The sequence below is a fragment of the Rhinolophus sinicus genome, linkage group LG06 (assembly GCF_036562045.2).
Source record: "Rhinolophus sinicus isolate RSC01 linkage group LG06, ASM3656204v1, whole genome shotgun sequence".
Classification (NCBI taxonomy): Eukaryota; Metazoa; Chordata; class Mammalia; order Chiroptera; family Rhinolophidae; genus Rhinolophus; species Rhinolophus sinicus.
This window is the reverse complement of record NC_133756.1, coordinates 128,113,546-128,140,683: the sequence shown is the minus strand read 5'-3', so window position 1 is coordinate 128,140,683 and position 27,138 is coordinate 128,113,546. Positions and strand designations below refer to the sequence as shown.

The following is a 27,138-nucleotide window of genomic DNA, read 5'->3' as shown; positions in this document are numbered from 1 at the left end:
CAAGGCCCTACTAAGGTACCATGGTTTCTCAGGGGTGCCTGGGATCCACAGAAAAGCTGTTCTGTAAAACTCGTCAATTTTAATGAAGCACTAAAGAGAGAGACAGATGGACAGACTGACTGACTTGAAGATGTTTTTAAGAAACCCTGCTAGACATAACACCTAACTAACATTCCAACTGCTGAGCTTGGTGGACGCTGTCAAAAGGTTCACGGCTTTGACCTTCTTACTCTGTCCTCATATATATAATCACCCACAACACACAAAGCACATTTCATTTTCAACAACATACACTTTTGCAGATAAAAAAGGTGACCCACACTTTCATTTTCTTTATTTTTCATTGATATCGTATGAATACAAAGTTTCTAGAAAGCTACAAAATGTCTACCACTTTATCAAGAAGGCATCAAAATGTGTCACTTTGCAAAGACATGAAAACACCTGCAGGAACTGACACAAAAATAGCATTTTTAGAGTGATGAAATAATTGCACTTAACTGTCATGGATATTAAAGTTATCACACATATGTACCGCGAAAGCTAGAATACATTTTTTTTTTTTACAAAGCACTTTATAAAAAAATTCTCTGCACACAAACCCTATAATTTTCATATAACTATCATACTAAAGATAAATTCACTTTAAAGCCAACACTTAGAACATTTTTAAACAAAAAGGTACCAGTACCTAAACACAGACATTAACAAATACGAGAATACTGTACTGCCAAGAGGTTTAACCAAACGCCTTTTGAAAGTTTCTGCAAATAGGTTAAGAAAACGTGTGTGAGAATTTGCCCCCCACCCCCCATCTCTCCAATCTACCAAAGGGGAACCTTCTTACCCAAAGGGAGGTTCCGTAGCCCACTCCCAGCAGCAGTACAATATCAAAGGAACCACTGACCAGATGAAACGCTTACATCACAAGCCCATTTTATACACATGACATGAAGACACGGACCGTGAAAATCCCATTAAGTCATTTAGAATGTGAACAAACACACGTGGCAAAAACCAATTAATTTACATAAAATTTAAGCATATTAAAGAATTAAAGGCTATTCAGGTTTCTCTTTTTAAATGTTACAAAATTTTTTTTTGTCATTTTTTTTTTTTAGGCACATACTGTTTTCGTTTTTACTTTATCTGCAGTCATGAGCCTACTGAAAAAGGCCTACAGAAGTGAATCTTTCAAGGAGGTAACAGGGAGATTTTTTTTTTTATAGAGGTGCAGTTAATAGCTAATTTACACAGTGAAACTAATCACAGAAAATGACTGATGCACAAAAATGAAAAAAAAAATCAGATTGGTTTCCAATTGATTTACGCCTAGATTCTGTCAGCCTCTTAGAGAAAGGGTAGGGAGAAACAATCTCATAATGGAAGCCAGACGTAAGAGAGTCAACCTGAGTGGTGGAATCTACTGGAATCTGACTCCATTCAATGATGAACGAGTGAGGAACATAAATGCTATTTCAAATACTAAAATGACGTAGTGTGGCATATGACTGACTCAATGTAAATTCACAGAGAATAAAACAAGTTGCGGCTTAGGAAGTAGGACAATAAATACAAATATTTCATCTTATTTAATGGTGCATGACTTCAGTGAAACTATCCTTTGCAATGCAATAAATTTTAAACACAAAATCTTCATTCTTAACGATGTAAGCAATGAGTTTCTGAGAGAAAACTATTGCTAAACAAAGCACAGTAACAGTTGAAAAGAGAAGAGGAAACAAATATTGGACTAATTTCTTCCAAGTCGTGGTATATATAGTACACTGACAGAAAGGGGCTGAATTCAAGCAGCTAACTATAACTTGTGTTGAGTAATTTTTCTTTTCATTTGATTTTTTTTTTTTGTAGAAATTTCTATAAATACTCACAACTTGGTGGGGATAGAAATCACTCCTGAAATTTCAGAGCCCAGAGAGGGTGTTCTTAAAGACACCAGATAGAGAGACAGACAGAACATATGCATTAAGAGTTCAGAGGCTAACTTTCAAAGATGTCTGCTGTCATTTTTAAGTCTATATTGGTACAGAAAAATCTTTTTTTCCTTGGCTTTTGTTTGGCTGGTGTTTTTGCCTTCTTGTCCTTTTCATTCCTCTTCCTTACCTATATCAGCTTTCCCAATTTATGCAATGCTTTGATCAAAGCCAACATGGACTTTCAAGGGTTGCCCTTTTGAGGGCTGGAACATTCTTGGAAAATGCCGAATTGTGAATGGTGCTCTTTGGAAGTTTCTCACAGCACATTCATACACAACACTCAGAGTCAACATTTTCACCCTAAGAAGAACACTTCAATTGTCATGACCCTAACTCATTTTTGTTCTGCACTGGCATCTCAGTTTGAGGCTTCCAACTCTCCAAATGGTATCATCGTGGGAACCAGGTAAGTGCGCACTGTCGTCTGAATGGAAAAGAAAGCCTCCACAGAGACTGAACACGAACGTTAGGAGGAGGACAAGTCTGTCCAGTGGCCGAGAGTCTGTCGTTTGTGTGGAAGTTCCTTCACGCGGATGCAGGGCTGGGTGATGGGCAGAGATGACACATGGGGTCATCGGCACACACAAACACAAGTTCCTGGGTCCACTCCTGCTGTTGTGTGCTCCCGACGAGTGGTAGTGGGGGGGTCTCCACGGCAGACAGACTCCCAGCAGGCAGCGGCCATGTCGTGCTCTTGTGAACAGAGGCTTGTGGTTGGTTACTCATCCCGGTGAACCAAAGGCATTACGGTGATCTCAAAATATTTTTGGTCTCTCTACAAATGATCGTTATTATGGCAGCACTTTTCTAAGCTGGAATCTCAAACCAAAGGCACTTTCATGCTAGAGTGCAGAAGATTCACAAATAGCTAAGTATTTGGTCGTGAATTTAAAAGGCAACATTAAAAGTACAATTTGCTTTTTCATAGTCAACTATGAAGTTGCAAAACCTTTCATTTTGGTATATACATTGACGGTGTGGTCAAAGAGCGACCTTCTGTTCAGTTTCAGCTTTTAGACCAAGTGGTCAGTTGTCTCTAGAACTGGAGAAAAATGGGCTTACCAAACAAAATGCAAACAATTGCTGCTTGTTCTATTTTAAATACTGGGCCAATTAGTCAATGGACATTGAAAACTGGTGTAAGAAAAGGCTGGCGGCACAACTAAGGTATCACTAAGGCACTGCTTACTGGAACGCTTTGGCAGCTCTGAATTTAAAACTCTCTAAAAAAGTAACAGTAGTAAGAGAAATGCTTCCAGCTTACAAAAGGGCTCACAGTTCCGAGGCACCCTTTTGCACTGCACACCCTACACGCAACATCTCAAAGATTTAAGGCTTTTCAGAAATGACTTGTGCAGGGCTTTGCCACAGAAACATCAACATAAAGAAATGAGCGGTGCTGACATATCCTCTTAATGTTACAGGTGTGAACACCAACAGACAAAACTGGTTCTACCCTTCATTAGGACAAGCGTAGTGTACCAGAGCATATACAATATTATACACATTATAGGTACCAGGATTTGAAAAGTTGACTGTCATCTCATATGATTTAAATAATTTATGGTTGTACAAAAACAAACTGCTAAAGCCACTACAGCATTGAAACCTACAGACTTGGGTTTTAAAGTCATCCGGGGACTTGTAACACCAAGTGCTTGGAACGGGGCCTGTTTTTTTGGCTGGTCTGAGTGTGGGACTCTGCTGCTGGGATGCTTAGAAAAGAGACATTTGACTCGGAGCCTGTGGCGGGTAAACTGTCCTCAGAGTAAGCAAAAAGGCTCATCAGATTTCATATCCGCTTGTAAATGCCTCCGAGAGCTCCAGGCAGACAAGGCCCTGTGGGGTGTGAGAAGCAGCATCAGGATGGGGGTGATGCTGTGGCAGAGGGGGCTCTTCATCTCCCTCTCTCTTCTGAACTGGTGCTGTTCGCACATCTGTAGGGATCATGTAAGCCTGAGCACCAAAGAGGAACAACCTCCCCAGAAGAGGCTGAAGAGTAGGCGGCAGGCATCCCAAAGCTTCCCCCTTAATTCTGCCACTAACCAAGCTGTGTGATTTGGGGCAAGTCATCTCCCTTCAGAGCCTCAACTTTCTCATCTACAAAAGGAAGGAGAATAGATCATGCTCTCTTTGAGCTCAATAAAGAAACAAAAGTTACTATCAGCCCTCTTCTGGAACTGACCCCTCTCTCCTCCATCCCTCCAGATGACAAGACATGTTCCAGAGGCTTTCACAAATTACAAACAGCATTGAGCGTAAGGCAGAAAGTAGAAGCCCAGAGGAAATGTACTGAAATGATGAAAAGTTTGATAATGAGACCCATGAGCTTATGAGAAATAATGAAAATAGCTGGGATTTATTTTTACCCAGTAAACTAAGAGTTAAAGATCAAATTAGAAATGCTCTTTAAATAGGTGTGAGTTGATCAGAGGGATGATGGTGACCAGCTGTTCCCAACTTCCCCAGGGATGAGTGTAAGAATACTTGTGGCAAGAGAGAGTCCGCTGTGAAGTAGAAGTTCTAAAACAGGAAGAAACACAGACACAAGGTCACTTGCGTAATATTCCTACCTGCCTCTTGATGACTTGAAATAGGGAGAGACACTATCTTGGGGGGAAATGGAAGGAAAAAAGAAAATCTCAAATACGGTATTTGTCACCTGTAAGATCCAGGGCAGAGGTTCTCAACTTTTGTGCCCCCTGGGACATTTGGCAATGTCTGAAGTCATTTTGGGTTGTGACAACTGAGGGCAGGGGTGCTACTAGCATCTCGTGAGCAGAGGCCAGGGATGCTGTCAAACCTACAATGTACAGGACAGCTCCACACAACAAAGAATCATCTGGTGCAAAATGTCAGCAGTATTGAGGTTGACACTGGTCTAGGGTAGTTTGGACATTCTGGAATTCTAGGACATGTTCTTGAAGAAGTCCTGATTTTATTGTAGGTCTTGCTAAGATGGAAAAGAATGCCAACAGACCAGAGCCCAGCTCTTCAGCTACTCCATTTAAGTTGTGGAACACTGGCCTCCAATTTCTCCAGTGAAAGCATGAGAGGTCCCTGAATGAAACCTGGTAGTGGAGAGTCACCAGGAGAGGAAGCACCTGGGAGCGAACAGTGAAGACAGAGCCTTGGAAAGGCTTCTTTATGGTTTAGAAAGCTTTACCGACAAAGGGAGGAGAGACTGCCGTAAAGGGCCAAAGACCAAAGACAGATGTGGATTTGATGTTGAACACAAATGCCAACCCAAGGTCTAATATGGGAGAGATGAAGAGGGCCAAGAGTTTGGGTGACTGGACCAGTGGATAAGATAGGAAAAATATATGCCCTGGAGAAAACTTGAGAAGAGCAAGACAAGAAATAACTTTAATAGATCTTAGAAATGTTTTAGGAGCAAAATGTAATCCTCAAGGTTGTTCATGTAAACCCCCCAAACTCAAATACCAAGGCATTTGGGGGAGGACATTGGTGGTGAACCATCAGAGGGCCCAGGAGACTCTGAGTCAGCAGGCCAGGGTATGCTGTTCTCTGCAGCCAACAGAACTACCTCCTAGCCGGCCTTCTTGGATCTCAGTGTGTTTGTGCTTTGAAAAGTAAATCCCAGGAGTCCTCCTGGCAGCACGGAAGAGACTCATTCCTGGGTGGGTATCAGACACCTCTCCCCTGGAGTTCTGGGATGGCCTGGCTTTGAGCCGTGTAAATCATTTGCCCACCTTCATAGGATCCTGGTCCTGGAAGAGTGGGGGTTCCTTTGAGGGAGGAAGATGCAGGACAGGAGCAAGAGAAGCATCCCTACTAAAAGGAGCGACCAACAGAAGTTGTAAAGATGATGATCATGGAAGCTTAAGGGCTTGGGCTGAAGAGCAGATGGAAAAGCAGACAACTGGGGCAACCCTTCCAAGTCCCACTTGGAATCAGGAAACAAATGGTAGTCGCTTTACGAGGGAAGATGGGCACCATCCTACTAGTTTATGTACGGGATGCACGTTCCACATGGGGTAGGTTTTGCACGTTCTCCCCTGGTCTTCCCAGTGACCAATGGCATGAGTTTGGGAGAGGTCAGCCTTGGTCCAGTGTTCTATTGCCACGAGCTGGCCACGCCCTCATGCTCATGACCACCAGATCCTAACCAATATACAAGCAGGGTCAGAGCAGACAGTGAGACAGGAAAGGGGGTGTATAAGTTACTTGGATGCGATAAAACAAAGTTAAAGTTAGTATTTTCGGGCTTGATATAAAAGTCTTGACATGTTTCACATCTTATGAAACTTATTTCATGGTCTACGGTGTTAACATATTCCTCACAATTACAAAAATGTCACTTTCCTCTGGGAAGTTGGGGGGTATGCCCATTGGGGGTATTTCCCAATGAAGCACTTGTGTAAAGAACTCAAGATAGGTGGCTATATCCAACCAACTGTGCCTGTGCCGTGCTTTGGAATATTTGGGTTGGAAAGTTGAATCTCTCCTGGGAAGGGAACACCTCCCAAATGATCCTGTTTGAAAAGGTCAGAGATAGATAGCTGGGCCTCTTAAACCTCAGTCAAACAAGTACTGTGACTAACTGAGAGATGACAAGAAAATGGATGATGTCCTTGGAGAATATATCGATCTACAGAAACAGATTGAGATATATATACATACATATCAGCACCTAGCAAACTGAGTGACACTAAATAGATGTTCAATAAATATGTGTTGAATAACTATATATGTATATGTGTATATATGTATACACAAACACATAGATACACATATAATCATAGCAGGTTAATATGCATATTGGATCACCAGAAATCAACAATTTATCCACAGGCTGGTGAGGATGCTTGTGAATTTCTGGGAAGCAGAGATGCTAAAACTGAAGAGCCTTTAACTTGTTTGGTTGATGAAATGTTCTCCCAGCCACAGGATTTTCTATACTTTGCAGCTCACAGTGCAGTACTCATGCCAATTTTAATTTTTTTGTTATTAAATTTCAGTGGTTCAAATATTTACGCATCTTAATAAAAAATTTGGTTGTCCATATAAAATATAACTGCACACACAAGACTATAAACATTGTAAGTTTAGATTTTCAGTATTTATCTACTTATTGCAAAAAAAAGCCATCTTTTCTTTTTCATTAAATAATCAATCATCACATTAGTACAATACAATTTTATATTTTTAAATATACTATATATGTTAAGGATAAGGGGTGAAGGTTTCTTCTTTTGTAATACCTGTTCAAGAGTTTAATGGATTAGGAGATTAGTTTTAACCTTGCAAAAAAAGTACAAATTTGTCTCATTAGGATATTTCTACCAAGCATTTCTTAAGGCTATATTTTAACATTTGGTTTCAAAAAAGAAAGAAAAGTTTCATTTAAAAAATAATTTAGTGAATTACATTCTTTCATAACTTCCACCCTAATTAGTTACAAAGATAAGTCTAAAGATTCTTAGTTTTGTGTACTAATTTACATTTATATTTAAAGATTAATTTTACTTGTATCTTAAAACAAGAATTTTATGTTGGAAAAACAAAAGAACTAAATACATTTGTATAAAGGCTGTAAATGTCCCATGGCAAATGCTCTGTCTGAATATTTTCTACCACAATTAGAAACAGGTCTCTGCAGACAGAGACTTGGGTTCTTAAGGTTCACCTTTCCCGAGAAATTGTGGGCTGCAGATCTGAAGAACACATAGAAACAACTCGATTTCTCTTTTTACAACTGTACCAGAACTTCACAGCTACAATGATAGTATGAATACATGAAAAAATGACTTCACTCAAACAGGATTTAGAAAAGTAGGGTGACCTCAGGGTCAGGGGACCACCCCTGCGCGGTGAGGTTTACAGTCATTCAATAATGGAGAGAGTGTGTGTGTGCGCACATATGTGTGTGTGCGTGTATGTGTGTGTGTGTGTGTGTGTGTGTATATACAGGTATCTATATATATAAATAACCATGTTCAGTCCTTTACAAGCCTGTAAATATGATGTTGTGCTCCATGTTCACTATTTGAAACTTCAAATACACAGGCCATGCAGAGGAGAGTTTCTTGTGTATCCCTGTTTGTTACCACCTGTTAAAAAAAAAAAAAGTATATATACATATAAACACCACATGGATGAAAACATATTCCATCTATGCCATGATGACTATGATTTACTTGGAAAAGAACAGTCTAACGTCCAACAAGTGGATTATCAGAGAGCTGTTTGGCCTCACGCTGCCCCCTCTAGCACTACTTCAGGATATGATGGGTCTGACTTGAATCCTGTCTGAGCTGAGTTACCATATGTAAGAAAGACCTTACAGACAGGGTCTCACCCATAATCTGAGCCCCAGAAGAATTAGTGTGGGGTTTTTGGGGGGCCAATTTCTTTACAACAATGACAATTTTCTAGAACTCTGTCCCACGGGACAGTCATTTATCCTCGGAATTGTCTGCCATCTTATTTCTAAACTTGTACTAAATTTGTTTCACAATAGCCAATGACAGACACAAGCTCCATGAGTGGGCTGCCCAGCACTATTAACCAGCAGTGCCTGGTACAGTAAAATATGTGCGGAGTAAAGGAACAGTGGTAGAATCACGTCGAATGGATCATTCTTTACGCTTTGAATTGGGGAGCCTGGTCCAGTTCATGGAGAGCCTCATTCCCCCCACGTACAGGTTGCTTTGCCCAGTTAGTTTCCCCGACCCTTAAGGCATCCAAGTTCATGGTCTCACAGAGCTTGTAAATTTTCCCACCATAGCAGTCTGTACTGTAAATACTTCATAGGTTTGTATGATATTATTTTTAATGTCTATCTCATCTAGTGGACTTTAAGTTCCTGAAGGACAGAGACCACATTTCCCAGTAATTAGTTATCAGTTTACTTTTTGGCACACAACAGTTACTTAATAAATATTTGCTGAATGAAAATTCACATACTAGCCAGCATACATTGACTGCTTAATATGTATCTACTCAGTATGAAATGCTATATACACATTGTCTCATACAATATTACAACAAATCTGTGCCCAGGTGCTATAGCACTCCCTTTCTGACCGAGAAGGAGGCTGGGGGGTTAATTTGTTTAAGGTTATACAACTGTCAACTAAGAAACCCAGCTCTTCTGATTCTGAAAACCTTTTTCTTAACCATTACGCCATGCTGCTCTAGATAAACGAATTGATACAGTGATGAATTATTTATGTTTTTTTGCCCCTGGGCAATAAAAACTTTTCTCAATACTGGTCCCCACATGCTTTTCTAGTCTTCCTGCCACTTCCCTCACAGATCAAATACTCCAACCTGCAGGTCTTTCATCCCTGAAACCTCTCTCTTTCTCATCCCCATATCCAAACAAATGCCATGTCCTGCTGCTTTTACCTCCTGCATCGTTCTTGACTCCATCCTCTTTCCACTGCCAAGGTACCACAAGCCTTATCTGGACGTCTCTACCGGGAGCCACGCTGCTCAGCACTAGTCCCACTGGCACACAGCAGCCACCAAAACTTTGTGAGAAATATAAATCTGAGCAGATGCCTGACCACTGCACTGTACACCTGAAGCTGAAGCTGAATAATATTGTATGTCAACTATAATTTAATATATATATATAGTTACAGGATATGGAGTACAGCATAGGGAATAGAGTCAATGGAACTGTAATAGATATTTACAATGTCAGAGGGGCAATAGATTGGGAGACGGGGGTTACTACTTTGTGAGGGGTGAAATGTCTAACTATTACATTGTTTTGTACACCTGAAACTAATAATAAAAAAGTGTGTATGTGTATATATATATATATATACACACACACACACACACACATTATATCTATATCTATATCTACCTATATCTATCTATATATCTGAGAACAACACACTCTTGCTTGAAAAGCCTGATGGCCTATTTTAAACTCTAACACTTTAGGATGAGGAGAACACCTGTTCCATCCCACCAGGCCAAGGAGACCCTGCCCAGGCTGGCAGTTCCTCCCCAGCCAGCTCACTGCTCCTTGCTCTCCACCCTTTCTCCACAGCAGCCACATGACCCCGTTTTCAGTCCTCCACTTGCCGCCTGCCTCCTATCTGCAGTCGGCTTCCCTATCCTCTCTGCCTATTCTTCTGGCAGGTATCGCTTAAGGCTTCTTCCTCAGGAGAGCCTTCCCTGACCTCATGAGCTAGGTCAAAACCTTCCAATACATGCTCTCTTGGCACCATACACCTATCTTTGCAGCCATCGGCCACAGTTTAGTTTCCATTCATTTTGTGATCACTCGAGGAATGCCTGTCTCCCTCACCAGACGCCAGGGTGGCTGCCCTGCCTTTCTAGCCCACAGCACCCCAGCACCTGGCACTTAAGTATATGCCCATGAAATGGCTCCTTTCTTGATAAATCTGAAAAATGTCTGTTTCTCCATCAAGGCAACTTAAACTTCGTCTTTTAACATCCCTGAGAACTCCCTACGTCACTCCAAGTACAGGTACCTGCTCAGGTAATTAAACTTCCCTGTACTTCACGATGCCTGTCTTACAAGTATATTACGGCCATTATTGCCTTGTATTGCAATCATTTATTTACATGCCTTTTTTCCCCTACCAGGCCAAGATTTACTATGAAGACAGTCTTTCTGTCTTATTTGTATTGTATTCCAGCAGCTAGTACATACAATCTCTCCATAGTTTAGCTGAAGGAATTAAAACATTCTTAATAACCTTTGAGGTGGAGAGTACAGATTTGAGCAGTTTGTTTGTAAATAGATGAGGACACAGATCCAGATATTTTAAATGACTTCTCCAAGGTCATAAAGTAGAGCTGGGTCTTAAACCCAAGTCTTCTGATTCTACGCTCATGAAATACTCTGCAAAATGTCTTTTCCATTAATTTAAATCTTAATTTATGCCTATTACTGATTCTATGACCTTGGGTAGGCCTGACATTACTTATCCATAAAATGGGAATAAAAAGGACCTCACAGTTCTGCAGTGAGAATTTTATAATAGAACATTTACAAAAGGTTCAGCACGTGCCTGGAACCTCTATGATCTAGCCTACCTGCTCGCCAACTTTCTATGAAAGAATACATCCTGTTTAGGCTTCATGATTGAGATTCTAAAGGAGGAAAGAAAAAAAAAAATGTTTCTAGCAGCCTATATGTCTGAACACAACCTCAAAAGACGATAGGAATACCGGGCCTGAGGTTCAGTTGCCGTCTTCCACAGTCTCTGTTTGGATGTCGTCACTAAGGCCCCGCATCTACAGGTTCTCCTCAATTCCTGAATCACCCCAATGAGATCAGCAAGTCTAACCCACCAGCCAGTAAGGTCTGGATCTGGTCTTGTGCACACAGGCTTTGTATCCAACGGATCTAGTAAAACACCTACAACTATGTCCAGCAGCTGCCATCCTGGCCATGTTCCTACATGCCGCCCCGAGGAAGAGCTGCAAAGTGCTCTTTCTCTTGTTATCCGTGAGACGATGTTATTCTGCTAATCCAGGAGTGCTGGTTTGATTTCAACTTTTCTAAAGCTAAAATATACTATTTCTAGCAAATGCTTATTGAGCACTACTAATTCTTTATATCAAAGATGCTTATTTAGTTGCTTAATGATACACTTTGAAATTCATTTAACATGGTGTGTTATCTGGACATCTACGATGCTTAAAATCACATCTCCTAAAAGGAGCATTACTGACAGTTAGATGGACTTTAAATTTTTCCCAGGCCTTATTTTCCTCAGTTATACTCTGTGAGGTAGGGTTTTAGGGACTGAGGACATATTCTTTAACACGTTGCGTACGGATCACGAGAATCTTCGTTTTTTTCTGAGCCATGCGTTAAGGACGGATAACGAGAATTCTTGTTTTTACAGTTGACTCTTTTTATTTTGCATATTTTATTTAATTATTTGTAGACTAATTATTTATAGAATAATTTATAGAATAATTTATTTGTAGAATCTATTATTTATAGAAAAATAATAAATGACATACAAGCATTTACGCTTTAAAGAGAAGAGTGCATTTTAAAGTAGTTTCTTTTAAAAACCTGCCGGAACAGAGGGGTATGAGGGATTTAAACCCCGCCGTACGCAACGTGTTAAAATGCTGAAACAGGGGTGGCTGGTTAGCTCAGTTGGTTAGAGCGCGGTGCTCTGAACTAACAAAGTTGCCGGTTCGATTCCCACATGGGCCACTGTGAGCTGCGCCCTCCACAACTACATTGAAACACTTAAATAAATAAAAGTTAAAAAAAAATGCTGAAACAGACTGAGAATTAGTTTTTAAGAACTAGCTAAGGCTCCTTTCAAGAGAGGTAGGCTGGCCATCCACTCAGTTTTGGTAAATTCCCGAGGCTATTGAATGCCTGCACCAGGATGCCACACTCACCTGCTGCTCACCTGAGCAATACGGTGACCTGTTCTTACATACAACAGATAGTACCCGTATGACAGCCAGCACCCCAAGGACCTGCTAGCACCCCAAACCTTGAACTGCTCAATTTTCGCCAAAGATCATTAGAGAACAGGATACTAATGAATCATAGTTACTAAAGAACATGTCTTCCGAACTTTCCCTCAGATTGCTAGTTTCTAAATTTTAGAGGGACTTGGACACGCTTGAGCATCCACTGAAATTCTCTCCCTGCAATAAATGAAACCCGGCTCATTTACCAATCCCCTAGAGCAAGGATCTCCACCCCGTGTGCAGAAGAACCCCTTGAGGATTCTCATTTTATTAATCTACGGGGGGGTGGTGGGGGTGGGGTGGGTGGGTCCAGGCCTCAGAACTTTTAAACACTTCCTGGACCGATCCTAATTTGCAGAGGCTTTTAATCTTTAAAGTTTTAAATCTTCATTTCTTTTTCTTTTTTACATTGGTGTGAGGGAACTGGCTCCTACTGGCTCTTGAAAATTATTATTGCATATTCAGGAATTTCATGAGCTGGACAACCACTGGTAGCTTGAAATTGCCTATGAGGGGGCATTTACACCACAGAAATGAGCAAAAGCTATAAATCAGGGTGTTTCTTTTATGCGGGGGTGGGGGCGGTTTAAGGTAGAGCCTTTTCTTTTTCCTACCAGCACATGACTGATTGAGGACCATGGTCTGTAACAACGCAGGCCTTCAGAAGCCTACTTGACCCTAATATTGTTTTGCTGACCCTTTTAGCAAAATTGCTTCCACCAAGTTTTGTTTGGGCATTTCTCCTTCTGTTTAATCAAAGAATATTATTATTTTTTTCAATGAGCCTTATGAAACTTATTACTATATATCTTATGGGTATATTCTGAGGAGAGCACTATTCTTCATAACCTTCCCAAGTGCCCTAACGAAGCCTCCATGAAAAACTTGTTTTAAAGTGAAATATGAAGCACCCCTCTCCTGCACCACGCACCCAGAATTACCCAGGGGAGCCAGCAAGTGCAGCACCTTTGTTTTTTCCTTTCCCTGCCCATTAAGTTTTGACCATACTTTTCAGCCTCTGGAGAATATTTCTAACCCTTCCTGGTCATGACATTCTATTCTAATTTATATTTCTTCTGGTACTGAGCTCTCTTAATGTGTGTTACTTCTTCTAAGACTGCAAATCCTTCACAAAATGAGTCAAGGTATGTTTGAAGTACAAAACCTACTAACTCAGCTTTTGCCTCATTTATGATTTGCACAACACGTTGTTGCTAAGATTCAAACTTGGCCGACACTGGAATTACCCAGTGAACTATAAAAAGTATACATGCAGGGTCCTATCCTCAGAGACCCCAATTCAATGAATATAGGTTGCAATGTTGGCATCAGGATTTTTAGATATCAAGGTCTTTCTCAAGGTCTTTCTCATTTGTAACCAGAATTGAGACCCTCGGACCATGACTTTTTATTACCCCCCTGAATTCCGGTGGTGCCAAGTTTAGAAACCCCAGCCAGATGAGACCCCGTCTCCTCTATACACTTAAGCCGAACCAAGCTCAGGCTTGCCCCTTGGATGTATGAATCCACTGCTGATTGACTGCCTAAGGCCCAGCTCAGCAGCGCGGTCCGATCCCTGGCCCCGGCCCCTGTGCCTGTCAGATCTACCTTCTTATCTTTCCCCACCAGCCTCATGGCTGAATCTGTCAAAACAGGGAAGAGACAAAACAGTTACCAATAAAATTGTGAAGTTTTCCAAAACACTATTCATCATATATTTCTCTGGTAAGTGTTTGAGCTTGTGGATGAAGTTGATCATGTATTCACACATCGGGGAGCGGTTTATTCGGTATACAAATCGGCCATTCTCAAACCTTGCGTACTCCGTCTGTGAGGGAAAAAGGTTTTGAGCAATTTGAGACTTTTAACTTCAAAATACATGAAAAACAAAGATACTAGTGCCTATAAAAGCATTTTATTTTTTCAATATGAAATGTCTGCTATATACTGTACTATTTATGCAGTTTATTTAATTTAAAAAAATCCTATCTCCAAATTTAATTCATACTCAGAAACCATTATTTTTCTGGAAATTAAAAAAAAATTTGGAAAAATGATCACTATAAATAAGAGTTGTAGAGATCCTTTTCAGCAAAGGTCAGAAAAAAATATAACCACCTACTTAGTGCTTTTCTACCTGGAGATCTGAGAGAGCAGGCATGCCTAGTTAGAATTCTTCAAAGAGCCCACAGAAAATCTTGTTTTACTGTGATAAGGTCTCCCAGGCCAACAACCAATGCAGCTAATTTCTTGGCTTTAGGAAAAACGACTTCAGACTCACCATGAGCTCCTGACTGTTAGTTATTTATGTCTTTAGTTAAAAAAGAAAGTAAGAAAACACTGGTATATATGCAGTTTGAAGATCCCACTGAAGCACTCAGAAATAAGAAACACACTCCTGGATAACCTTGGATCAAAAAGGAATTAAAAAGGAAATTATAAACTATCTAACGAGTAATGAAAAGGAAAATACATCAAAACTTACGGGACTCCATGAAGCTATACTTGGAGGAAATTTAATGAAGCAGCTTCATGTCTTCATTATTAAAGATGAAAAATTACAGAACAAAATACACATCTTTAAAAAAAATTTTAAACCCCACAAAATAAAACAAAACCACAAAAAAATAAAAAGAAACCAGGAATAGGAAATAAATAAAGATAAAATCACAAGTCGATGTAAAATAGAAATTAAAAATGTAGACAGAATAAATGTAAAGAGGTTTTTTTTAAAAAGACAAAATAAACCCTTCACAAGCTTAAGGAGAAAAAAGAAAAGCGACAAAACCATAATTACAGTAGAGATTAGAAGATTTACAAGAGGTTAAGTTCACACAACTCTAAGGGAGAAAAAAAAAAAAAGCAAAGACAACCTAGAGAACAGGATGCTTTCCCAGCAAAACACAAATTGCTGATACTGAACCAAAAAGCAGAAAACTTCAATTGGTCAGTTACAGTGGAAATACCTAGAAAGTTGTTTAGAGACCTATAGACCAAATGGTTTCATGCTAAGTTTTATGTAACCTTTACAGAACAGTTATTTTCAATGTTATTCAAACTACGCCAGACCACAGAAAAGACAGGTGTCCCAATTCTTTTTATGAAACTGATGTATATTCAATAGAGAAATTTGATAAAGAGATTATAAAAAAGTACAGACTAATAATCACTTATGAGATCTAAAAATTGTATGTAAAATAGCAAACAGCATGCATCAATGGAACCAAATTAGAACTTTCTTCAGAAATGCTGTGGTGGTACACACATAGGACATGTATTAACTTGTGAGGTCAACAAATGGGAGAAAAATTGGAGAAAAATCATATAGTAAGAGTTGCTGAAGAGGCATTTGATAAAATATTACAGCTATTAAAAATAAAAACCCTGAATAAAATAAGTATAGAAAGAAATCACTTAAATATAAAATAAAGATCACTTATAAACCAGTAATAAATATAATCCTAAATGGCAAAACTCCAAGACAATTTCCACTAACTTCAGGAAGGATATGAGGACACTATTACTTATACATCAGTATTTCTTTTTACAACTATGTTGGAGATTTTAACAAATGAAAAGGTGAGAAAATAATAATTTTTAAAAACTGGCATAAATGTTGGCAAAAGAGATAACAGATAAAATGTGATGGAAATGCAAATAGTTCTTGATTGGAAAGATTTCATATCAATAATATATTGATTTATCCCAAAATAATATCTAAATCTAATGCAATCACAATTAGAGTGCTCAAATAAGGTTTTTGTTTTGCTTTACATTTTAAAAATAATCTCATTATTAGTAAGAATAAATGCTGGTTACTAGCTTAGAAACTATTTGAAAAAGATTAATGAGATTGACTTCCTCAGCAGATATCAGAACATATTATACAGCCATTGTAATTAAATCAACATGGCACTGGGATGTGTAGAGATAAACAGAGGGTAGAGAGAATAGAAAAACACCAGGAACAGCTCCCAATATATGTGGTCACTTCCAGGGGACAGATCCATTCCGTCAGAAAAGGATGAGTCATTTAATAAATGGTCGATATAAACACCTGTCTATTTGGAAGAAAATAGCAGACTCCCCTTTCATACCAAATGCAAATACATTCTAAATGGATTAAAGGCTCACTTATAAAACTCTACCTGCCACATTCACACTCCTTTCTCCTTGAAAATTCCTGGGATTTCATCAGTCAAAAACAACCTTTCACTGCTCCCTGAACTAATGCAGAGCTTTGGGTGTGTTATCTGAGGACACGATGAAGGATAATTTGAAGTCTGGGAAACTGAGTAACTATTTTCTCACATGTACCTGTCCAGGCAGGAAGTCTACCTACAGATAAGCCCTGACAACAACTGACAACATGGCTATTGGGTAGCAGTGCTTAGCACTAAGCTTCCGCGTTCCCAGCCACGTTCCAGGTAACACTGCTTCCTCCTCCTCAGAAGCAATGAAAGGCACCTGGTTCTACGTCTCCGGCCCTGTCTCACCACACAGCCACCTTTTCACCTGCCCTTCCTTGGGCTTCCCAGACATTGCACTGAGCCAGTCCCCCAGCACCCTCCTCCATTTTTGTCCTCTGCTCCTCTTTTGTGTCTCCCTTCCACTCACCCTAGGGCTGAATGCAGCTCCCCAAATTGAACCCTTATTTCTATGCCCTTGCTCTTCCCTCTCTGCAGCTAGTTCTCTATTGCCATAGCTTTAATTATCCTTAATGGTTAGGATTCCCAATTAATATCTTCAGTCTTAACCTGTATGCCAAATTCTTGCATCTATCATCCCCTACTTCCCCTTGAATTCCTTATCTCCTTATCTGTCCTTCCAAGCATAAAACGTGTGTTCCTCCTCTTGAATCTGAAATATCCAGTTTCTGAGTTCCATTCAAAATGTCTTACTGGATTCCCACTGTCACCATTTTAGTGAAACCCATGACCCCTAAGCTGAAAATGACCATCTAGTCAAATCACCTGTATCCTCTTCTGCCAGAGTAACACTCTTAACACCATTCTTAGGGTGCCTATACTATACTCAGAAAACTGAGGGCCTGCAGCACCCCAAATCCTCATTGTTCAGCCCAAGGTCTTAAGAAACACACCCTCCCCCCTCTTTCTCCGCAGTGCATCGTCTCTCTCCCAGGCCTCAGCCCGGCCTTTGTCATCAGGTTGGGCTCCTGGACCTGCGAGATCCAGGACAGCTGTGAATAACAGCGTCTCACTAAACATGGATCGATTGGGTGAGGGTAGCAGACACTGGAAAACACACCTTTCAATGGACTGTCAACTGCAAACATCATTCACACAGAGCAACCGACTCTGAGAAAACGAATATATGAGTTTTGAAAGGGAGGAAGGCATGAAATCACAAAGCCATAAATAGGGATCCTAGTATGTACTGGAATAGACTTAAAATAATTATAATAAAGGGGGTGGAAATGGCAAAGCAATAATACCAATCTCAAGGTATCTGGGTTTTAGAAGGCCAGAGCCTATCAGCTGAACACCACCCTGGCTGTTCTCTACAGGGCCTGGGGGTGCCCTTGGGCCTGGGGGGGGGTGGGAAGGCCTCATCCGATGGACGGCAGCTTCCACACCAGGACACCCCGTGAGAACTCATGTAGGACTGAACACTGCTGGCTGGCCGGCAGGGCAGGGCCGACTTCAGAGACAGGGAGGGCTGCCACGGGACTTCCTCCTTGCCTTCTTTCAGTTGCTTTCATATCAGTCTACCTTTTTAGAAGTAATAGGGGAAAGAAGTGGGAGAAAGGGGGATGGGAAGGAGGAGACACCAAACAAAGTAAAACTCTTTGCCCCAACAAAGCTTTGAAGGACAGCAACAATCTGGCCTTGAATGAAGGTTCTGGTGTACAGAGGCCAACTTACCTCTACTTTTTCTACTACTTGCTTCCCAAAGGAGCAAACTTTGGTGGAACAGGTGACTGTCATATTTTCAGAACTCTCATACTGACTGGTTACACCGTAAAAAGCCCCGGCATCATCTTGAATATTGCAGTTTAAATCGGCCTGTTGGAAAGGAAATGCTGGTAAGGGTTATGCTCTCAAGTCATGGCAACGAGCAGTGACCGGCAGGGTCTGACCTCCATTCTGGCTGAGTAGAGGGCAGAGGTGGTTGGGGAGATGGTGATGTGATGCTCATCTAGAAAGAAATCCCATAGCTCCTTGGGCATTTTTTTTAAGAGATTGCGATCTTCTTTGTTTCATTTTCTTGCATTCAGTATCAGAATAATGCTGTACCTTTGTAATAAAAGATCCCTGAGGTCTTTGGATATGTGCAGAAAGCAGTATAGTTGACCCTTGAACACCATGGGAATTTAGGGGCTCCAACCACCGGCACAGTCGAAAATCCATGTACAACTTTTGACTCCCCAACAATGTAACTACTAACAACCTACTGTTGACCAGAAGCCTTACTGATAACATAAACAGTCAATTAACACATATTTTGTAAGTTATATGTATTAGATACCATATTCTTACAATAAAGTAAGCTAGAGAAAAGAAAATGTTATTAAAATCATAAGGAAAACACATTTACAGTATTAAAAAACACACCTGTATATAAGTGACAGTATTAAAAAAACACACCTGTATAAGTTCAAACCTGTGTTGTTCAAGGCTTGACTGTATATGAATTGAATTCATATTCACTAATCTTTAGAGATATTTAAAAGCACAGGAGAATCTGTAACTGACTGGCCATTTGTTATATATAAAAACAGAAACTTCATTATAAATTATAGCATGTGGAGGGGAAACGGTTCCTACTAAAGACTGGCTTATAAAGATGGTAAATAATTAACATAAAGCACCACTCATTTAACACATTTTCATGAGTACCTACTATGTGAGGGGTCATAACAGACAGGTAAGACTGGATTACCACCTAATAAAGGAGATATGTACATAAAATAGCTATAATTTAGATAGAAAAATAAGTACCATGTCAAAGGTACCCTGAGTTGAGACCATAGGAGACATTGGTTTCAGCCAGGAGTGTTATTTAAGGGATGGTTAAGATTTACACATGCAGAGAATGGCTGAGGGAACAGTGTGGGCAGAGGACGGCCACAGAGCTTCACTCTCGCTACAGTGCAAAGACTGAGGAGACTGGGAGAAATGAGTTTGGAAATGCAACTAGAGCCCAGGTTGCTGAGGGCTAAATACAGCGTTTGGCTGTATCCTGGAGGAAATGGGGACACCTTGAAAGCTTGAGCACACAGACGTGATGTGATCAGAACTGTGCTTCAGAAAGAAATATCTCAGCGTGGTATAAGGTCCATGGGAGAGGGAGGCTGGGAGGCCGCAGCCTCTACATTGCTGACTGATGGTTCCTTTCCCTTGAATATGTCCTGACCCCTACTGCACACCAGGCACTGGGTGTGGAGCTGGGGGTCAAAGAAAGAGCACAAGCTGAGCCAGTCCCTGCTGTCAGGCGGCTTACGATTTAGTAGGGGGACATCACAACAGAGATAAGCACTCCTGAGAGAGGCACAGAGAGGCATGAGAACAAACAACGGCGGGGAGGGGGCTCTTGGGGTCCAAGAGGCTTACGAGGACGATGCAGCTCAGATCCAAGGAAGAATCGCTGGTCTAGGCAGTCGGTGCATGGGCGGGGAGGGGTGGCCAAAGGGTCCACGGCTGGAAACAGTACTAAACAAAGGCTGGAACACAGAGAGCAAGGGAGAGAGGGTGGCAGGAGGGGTTGGGCAGGAGGGAGGGTTTGGGTCTTATATCCTAAAACCAGAGGGAAGTAGGAGTGATAAGCATATGGATGGTGAGACAGTGAGGGGTTTGGTCAGACTTGCATTCCAAACAGGCAGCCCCTACCTAAGGCTGGAGGACCCTCTGGAAGAATGAGAGCCCGTGAAGGGTTATATAAATAAAGAGGCCACTAGAGCAGTCGAAATGAGAGAGGTTATTTGGACTACTGTGGTGGTTATTAAGACAGAAACAGTTAGGTCTAATATACAAATGAGACTATTTTGAGGTCTGGCACATTTTCACTCATTTTAATACCTTGACAGCACTAACCACCATGAAGACCTGAGCCGGCCCACCGTATTTTGCCGTGTATAATGCGCTCCCGGGTATAATGTGCACCGATGTTTTTGGCCCAAACTTTCAGGGGAAAAAAATCTTTCGTTTCAATTTTTTAAGTCAAATTTTTATTTGTTTACATTTAGGTACTTGATTTTGTATTATAAAGGAATTTTAGCATTTTTTTAACATTATGGTACAAGAAATTTTATGCAACAAATAATTACAAAACACAAGAACAGATCATGATACAAGAAATTTTATGTACCGGTAACAAATTTACGATGTTTACGCATCAAGAGGGCCAACAACTCTTCGTCTTGCAAGTTCATCGTAAGTTCAACAAAACCGATTATTGTATTCCAGGGTATTATTTTGCATGCGAATATCGTTATTGATTTCTAGAGTTACACTTTGAACTCATAAGCATAAATAAAAGAGTTAAAAACATTTATATAGATATGGAATTAGTACTATCCAGGTATAATGAACATCTTTATTTTTCTCTCACATATTGGGGCAAAAAGGTGCGCATTATACACGGCAAAATACAATAGTATGCATCTGCATTTGAATTTCTTGAGTTGAGTATCAGGAAAATGTTCATTTCCTTAGGCAAAACTTCATATCTTCCGACTTCATTATAAAAAGAGCTATATATATTTTATATTCCTTCCCCCTTTCACCTTATGTGCCAAGAAATTCAAAGCTAAATTCAGTGCTCAACTGCAGGTACTTCTAATAGCTGCTAACAACCAGTGTGCAGCTCCTTTGACTGGATTCCAATCTGCTTGTACTTGTCCAGTTTTATATTATCCATAAATTTAGTAACACTCCCTCACATTTTGCTTTGTGGAATTATATATGTGGGCATAAATCATAAATAAATAAAAATACCCAGGTGTGCATTTTTCTCAAGTCAAAGATTTGACATTTGGCTCCAGGAAAGAGCCGCTTAGCAGGAAATAATGGATGTCTTTCCCTAACTGAGATCTGTATCAGAGCTACCCAAGGCTGAAGAGGCCCAGGGGTCTACCTGAGCTCCAGCCTTCAGGGAAGAAAGGTACCAACACATCCTAGGCACACAGGAGCTCTGACTCTGGAATTACCACCTAGCTGCCCACAGGGCACTGAAAGTGGGCCTTCAAGAACTGTCACTGCCTTGTTCTGCCACCAGCTGAGAACACGGGGCTCTGAGAAGCAACTCAGGTGTTCTGCGGCATTGGGACTGCAGTGATGTTCTTCCTGGGATTTATGCTCTTACTACAGTCGGCCCTCTGCATCCCCGGGTTTCGCATTCGCGATTCAACCAACCTCGGATCAAAAATATTAGAAAAAAGTTACATTGTTGCTGGCGTGGACTATGGTAGTTAGGCCTAGGATGGTTGTGTCTGCACTGAACACGTACAGACTTGTTTCTTGTCATTATTCCCTCAACAATACAGTATAACAACTATTTACATTGCGTTTATATTGTATTAGGTATTATAAGTAATCTAGAGATGATTTAAAGTATATGGGAGGGTGTGCTTAGGTCATTTGCAAAAACTAGGCCATTTTATAGAAGGGACTGGAACATCATGGATTTTGGTGTCTGTGGACATTTCTAAAACCAACTTCCTTGGATACCAAGGGATGACTATATGATGATGTAGTTTGTGCCAACAAGTTTTAGCATTTTTAAAAATGTAAATACAGGGCGGCCGGATAGTTCAGTTGGTTAGAGTGCAAGTTCTGAACAGGGTTGCTGGTTCGATTCCCACATGGGCCAGTGAGCTGCACCCTCCACAACTAGATTGAATACAATGAGCTGCTGCTGAGCAGCCAGAGGGGTGGCTGGAGGGTACATTGGTTAGAGCACGAGCTCTTAACAACAAGGTTGCCGGTTCAATTCCCTCATGGGATGGTGGGCTGCACCCCCTGCAACTAAAGATTGAAAATGGCGACTGGACTTGGAGCTGAGCTGCAATTTCCACAACTAGACTGAAGGACGACTTGGAGCTGATGGGCCCTGGAGAAACACACTGTTCCCCAATATTCCCCAATAAAATTAAAAAAAAACACACCAAAACATAAAATGTATAGAATGGTTCCATTTATATTATAAATAAATAAATAAATAAATAAATAAATAAATAAATAAATAAATAAAATGTAAAAACATACATGTGGTAAGTAAAGAAATCAAACTGGAAAAAGGGTGCATATTTTATTTCTATCCCTGAACTTGCCAGCCTCCCCAGAGGGTGACTAGTGTTATCTGATTCTCACATGTCCTGTTAGAGTATTTAGCATTTAGATATTTAAGCATCTACTTTTACTTGTACTTGTCCAGTTTTATATTATCCATAAACTTAGTAACACTTTTTTGCACAAACAGTAATACTCTTCTAAACCTTGCTTTAAAAAAAAATAACGACATTTTTAGAACTCATATAGTACTGATATAGAATATCAGTGTTACAAAAAGCAGCCACTTAAAAACCGAACAGCCCCAGTTCATAGTGGCTGCATACTATTCCATTGCCCAGATGCACCATAATTTAGTACGTGCTTGACTGATGAATACCGTGTTTTCCTGAAAATAAGACCTAGCCGGACAATCAGCTCTAATGTGTCTTTTGGAGCAAAAATTAATATAAGACCCGGTATTATATTATTATATTATATTATATTATATTATATTATATTATATTATATTATATTATATTATACTTGGTCTTACATTATAGTAAAATAAGACTGGCTCTTATATTAATTTTTGCTCCAAAAGACGCATTAGAGATGATTGTCCAGCTAGGTCTTATTTTCGGGGAAACATGGTATTTAGGGTGCATCCCAACAACAGCACAATGTGTATGTGTGGCAGAAAAAGTGCATCAGAAATTACTGTTACTGTCCTTTCTTTCAACCTTAAAAAATTCCCAGCTTTGAAAAAGAGTATTAATGGGCTATAAATACATTGTTAGCTAACATTGTAATTTAAACAAACATCACCATTCTGATGTAATCAAGTTGTTTTGAAAGACTGGTGAGCAATCAAAAGCAGTTTGGTGTTTTTGGCGTCAGGAGTGGAGTGTGGGAAGGAGCACAGGGAAATAAGCAATGTGTGGAGGAGTCAACTGGAGAGTAAATGGAGTAGGTTATTTATTTTTTTAAACCGTCAACCTCCACTTACTGCAGTGATTTAACCAGGAGGGAGGTTCCTTAAGAATTTTACCTCAGTTCCCTCTGCACAATGTTTTGTTTTCTTTCATTGCTTTTAATGCTCCATTTTTCACTTTATGCACTCCTGTGGCATTATTTTTGACAAGCAAAAGATGTGCAATGTAAACAACCTGGACACTAGAGATCTAATGCAAACACAGACATAAATATACCAAACAATCTGTCAATAGACACAACTGAAAAATGTGAACCAAGTTCAGAATGGTATTTACCATTATTTGATGTTTACAAAATTGCTGAAAATTTTTTCACAGCTTTCATGTTTCCATCTCTGTGAGTTTCCATGCTTATGTGACACTGGTGAAAGGAGCTGTCCCATAGCAGCAGCATACCTAGTAGATTTTTGACACCTCGAGTGGATCATTTTTAAGAACACTCCTTCCTTTACTGTACGAAAGTATTTTCAGTAAAAATCAGCACTCTGTTTTAACTGTGTTTAAACACGAAAAGTTTAAACACAGAAACTCCCAGTCGTAACAGAGAATGACAGAACTGAAATACCTCAAGCTCTGTGTTTTCATCTTCATAGTTACTGTGGTATCATTGCTCATGTGTGACTCTACTATTTTACCCTGAGAAGACGCAGTACCACGGAGACTGCAGCTCAAATGATTCCAAACTGTTAAGAACTTATTCTAGAAATGAATACAAGGCCGAGTCCACATGTGTTGTTAAAGCAGTAGTAATACAATGAATAAGTAATATAAGTGTGATAATTTGAAGCATATTATATATATGCACGTATAAATGAAATAAAAACTCAACACACACCTGAAATCTATGTAATTTTACTAACAATTGTCACCCCAATAAATTAAAAAAAACAAAAAAAAAACAAAAAACAAAAAAACTCAACACTAATTTCACCAATTGTTCAGGACTTAGGCCAACAAAGGAGTTTGTTTTTTTTTTAATTGATGGCACTGTTTAGAACTGTGGACACATGGGGATAATAAAAATGAAAACAATTTTCAGACGGTTTTGCCATCTAAAATTCTCTATAAACAATGAACTTCCTGATTGCCTGGAACTGAGGCAGACCACGCCCACCATCTCACCTTAGGTTCACCACTGTCCCTTAGATTTCCCAAAATAATGTTAATTAGTTTTAATTGGGAATGGATGACCTGTACTTATAATGACAGGAATGATAAAAGAATGAAACTATTAAAGAATGCACATCATGAAATCCTGGCCTTAGAAACTATCTCAACAAATTATGAGTTTTAAATTTATCCTGGTTATCTTTTTTTACATGAAGTTAAAGTATAATATATATTCAGAGTAATGCACCAATCACAAGTTTACAGCTTAATTTTCATAAACTGAACACACCCATGTAACCATCCCCAGATGAAGAAACAACAGAAGCCCTCCCACCCATGCTCCTTCCAGTAAAATCACCCCCACACCTCACATGGGTAACCTGGATCCTTGTATAACATTATACATGAATTCTGTCTGGTTTTCTGAACTTTAAGTAAGTGTAATCACACAGTGTCGACTTCTTTGTGTTGGCTTCAATCGCTCAGCATCACACCGTGAGACTCCCCCATGCTATTGTGTGTACTTCATTCATCTTTGTTACTGTAGCGTATTCCATTGAACGAAAAATACCACGATCCATTGATTCCACTATTGATGGATATTAGCAGTGTCTTCAAATTGGACCTATTATGAAGAGTGCTACTTGGAACTTTCTTAAATATGCTTTTGACGAACACGTATATACATTTCTGTTCGGTGTTCCTAGGAGTGGAATTGCTGAGTCATTAAGTCTGTGTGCATTTTAGCTTTCACTTAGATAAGAGGGACGGACGGTTTCAGAGTTACTATCTTTCCTTTTTCTTTTTTAAGTTTGAGAAAACTGGATTATTGAATTATTAGTGTAAGTTTAATAAGTTAGATTTTAAAAGGCCTCTCAACCAACAGTAAATAACCAATTTGCTATTACAACTACTTTGCAATTACTCTTGAACATGGAAAATAATCATGTAAAGCCATCCAACCATATCACAGCTGCTCTTCAGGAATTTTCTAGGAGGAGGTATTGATGTAAAACACAATTATCTGTCAGCTGATGACATTATGATGATCCCAGAAAGAAATGCAGTCACTGAATTCCCATGAAGCAAAGGTAATCTCAAAGAAGGAATGCCAGCATTAAATCAACAACAAAGGAGACAAACTCTGTAATGAGTCTGGGAGTCACGCCGTGTTCATTACACACCCTACTGACAGCTCAGAGCACACCTCCATTACAGAATTCTGAATTAAGAAAATGAGAACACAATGTGCTGGTATCAGAGATGCAAACTATTTCTCCTAATCGGTTTTTCTCCGACCACAGGATATTTTCTACAAGCAAATGTATATTTTAAAAAATCTAAGAAATGGGTAAAACCAGCAAACTTATCTTCCCAACAATTTCCAAATTCATACCATATTCTAGCCCTTGGGGACAAGTCAGCCTAAAATATGTAGTTGGTTACGGGCCAGGTTTGGAAGTGTTTAAACACACACACACACACACACACACACACACACACACACACACACACACTTGCAAGTATGGCTGGGTGGGTAGGGCAATTCCAGGTAAACAGGCCCTTCTAAGGAATCTTTGCCCATTTTGTCCTAGAACAGACTACTACGTATGGACTGGGTTCAAAGGCCAACCCAAACAAAAATCCTTTTTACAGTAGCCGGACCTGTCTGTCTTCTGGCTAAATACCTTCAGATACTTTAAGAGAAAACTTACTATGTGCTGGACAGATCTTATTGTTAGGTATCATTAGTTTTCCATTGCTGCTTTAACAAACTACCATGAAATGAGTGGCGTACAACACCACAAATGTATGATCTTATACTTCTGTAGGTCAGACACCTGACATTGGTCTCACAAGCCTAAGATCAAGTTATTGGCAGAACTGGGTTCTTTTCTTGAGGCTCTCTTTCCTTGCCTCTCCGTTTCTAGAGGCCACCTGCATTCCTTGTCTCTTAGCCCCCTCCCCCATGTTCAAAGCCAGCAACCCCAGGCTGAGTCCTTCTCACACTGCCAGCTGTCATCTCTCTAGATCTCGTCTTCTGCCTTCCTCTTCCACTTTTAAGGAACGTTGTAGTTACATTGGGCTCACTCAGATCAAGATATCTTCCCTACCTGCTGACTAGCAACCTTAATTCTCTTTGTCCGTGTAGTGCTTCGTATTCCCAAATACCATGGATAAGGGCTTGGACATGACCCATTAAGGTGCTACCGGCTCCCCTGTAACTTCCACCTACAACTCTGCCTTCCGGAATCATGCAGATCTAAGAACACATCTGTAAGACGATTCTGCAATTTGCTTTCATTTCCCCCTTAGTCTCACCTTTCCTCTCCCCCTTCTCACCTA

General features: G+C 40.0%; 1 protein-coding gene across 8 annotated transcripts in view; it reads right to left on the bottom strand.

Moving 5' to 3' along the window:
* Nucleotides 1-312: 312 nt before the first annotated feature.
* Nucleotides 313-27,138, bottom strand: part of TEAD1 (TEA domain transcription factor 1) — a 254,546-nt gene continuing 227,720 nt past the window's right edge. For all 8 annotated transcript variants that reach the window (XM_074336011.1, XM_074336012.1, XM_074336015.1 and 5 more), the window contains 3 exons: nucleotides 18,344-18,484; nucleotides 14,134-14,286; nucleotides 313-8,071 (listed from right to left, as the gene is read on the bottom strand). In XM_074336011.1, coding sequence (XP_074192112.1) covers nucleotides 7,958-8,071; nucleotides 14,134-14,286; nucleotides 18,344-18,484 — 408 coding nt within the window. In that variant the 3' untranslated portion in view covers nucleotides 313-7,957. The remainder of the gene's footprint in view (nucleotides 8,072-14,133; nucleotides 14,287-18,343; nucleotides 18,485-27,138) is intronic.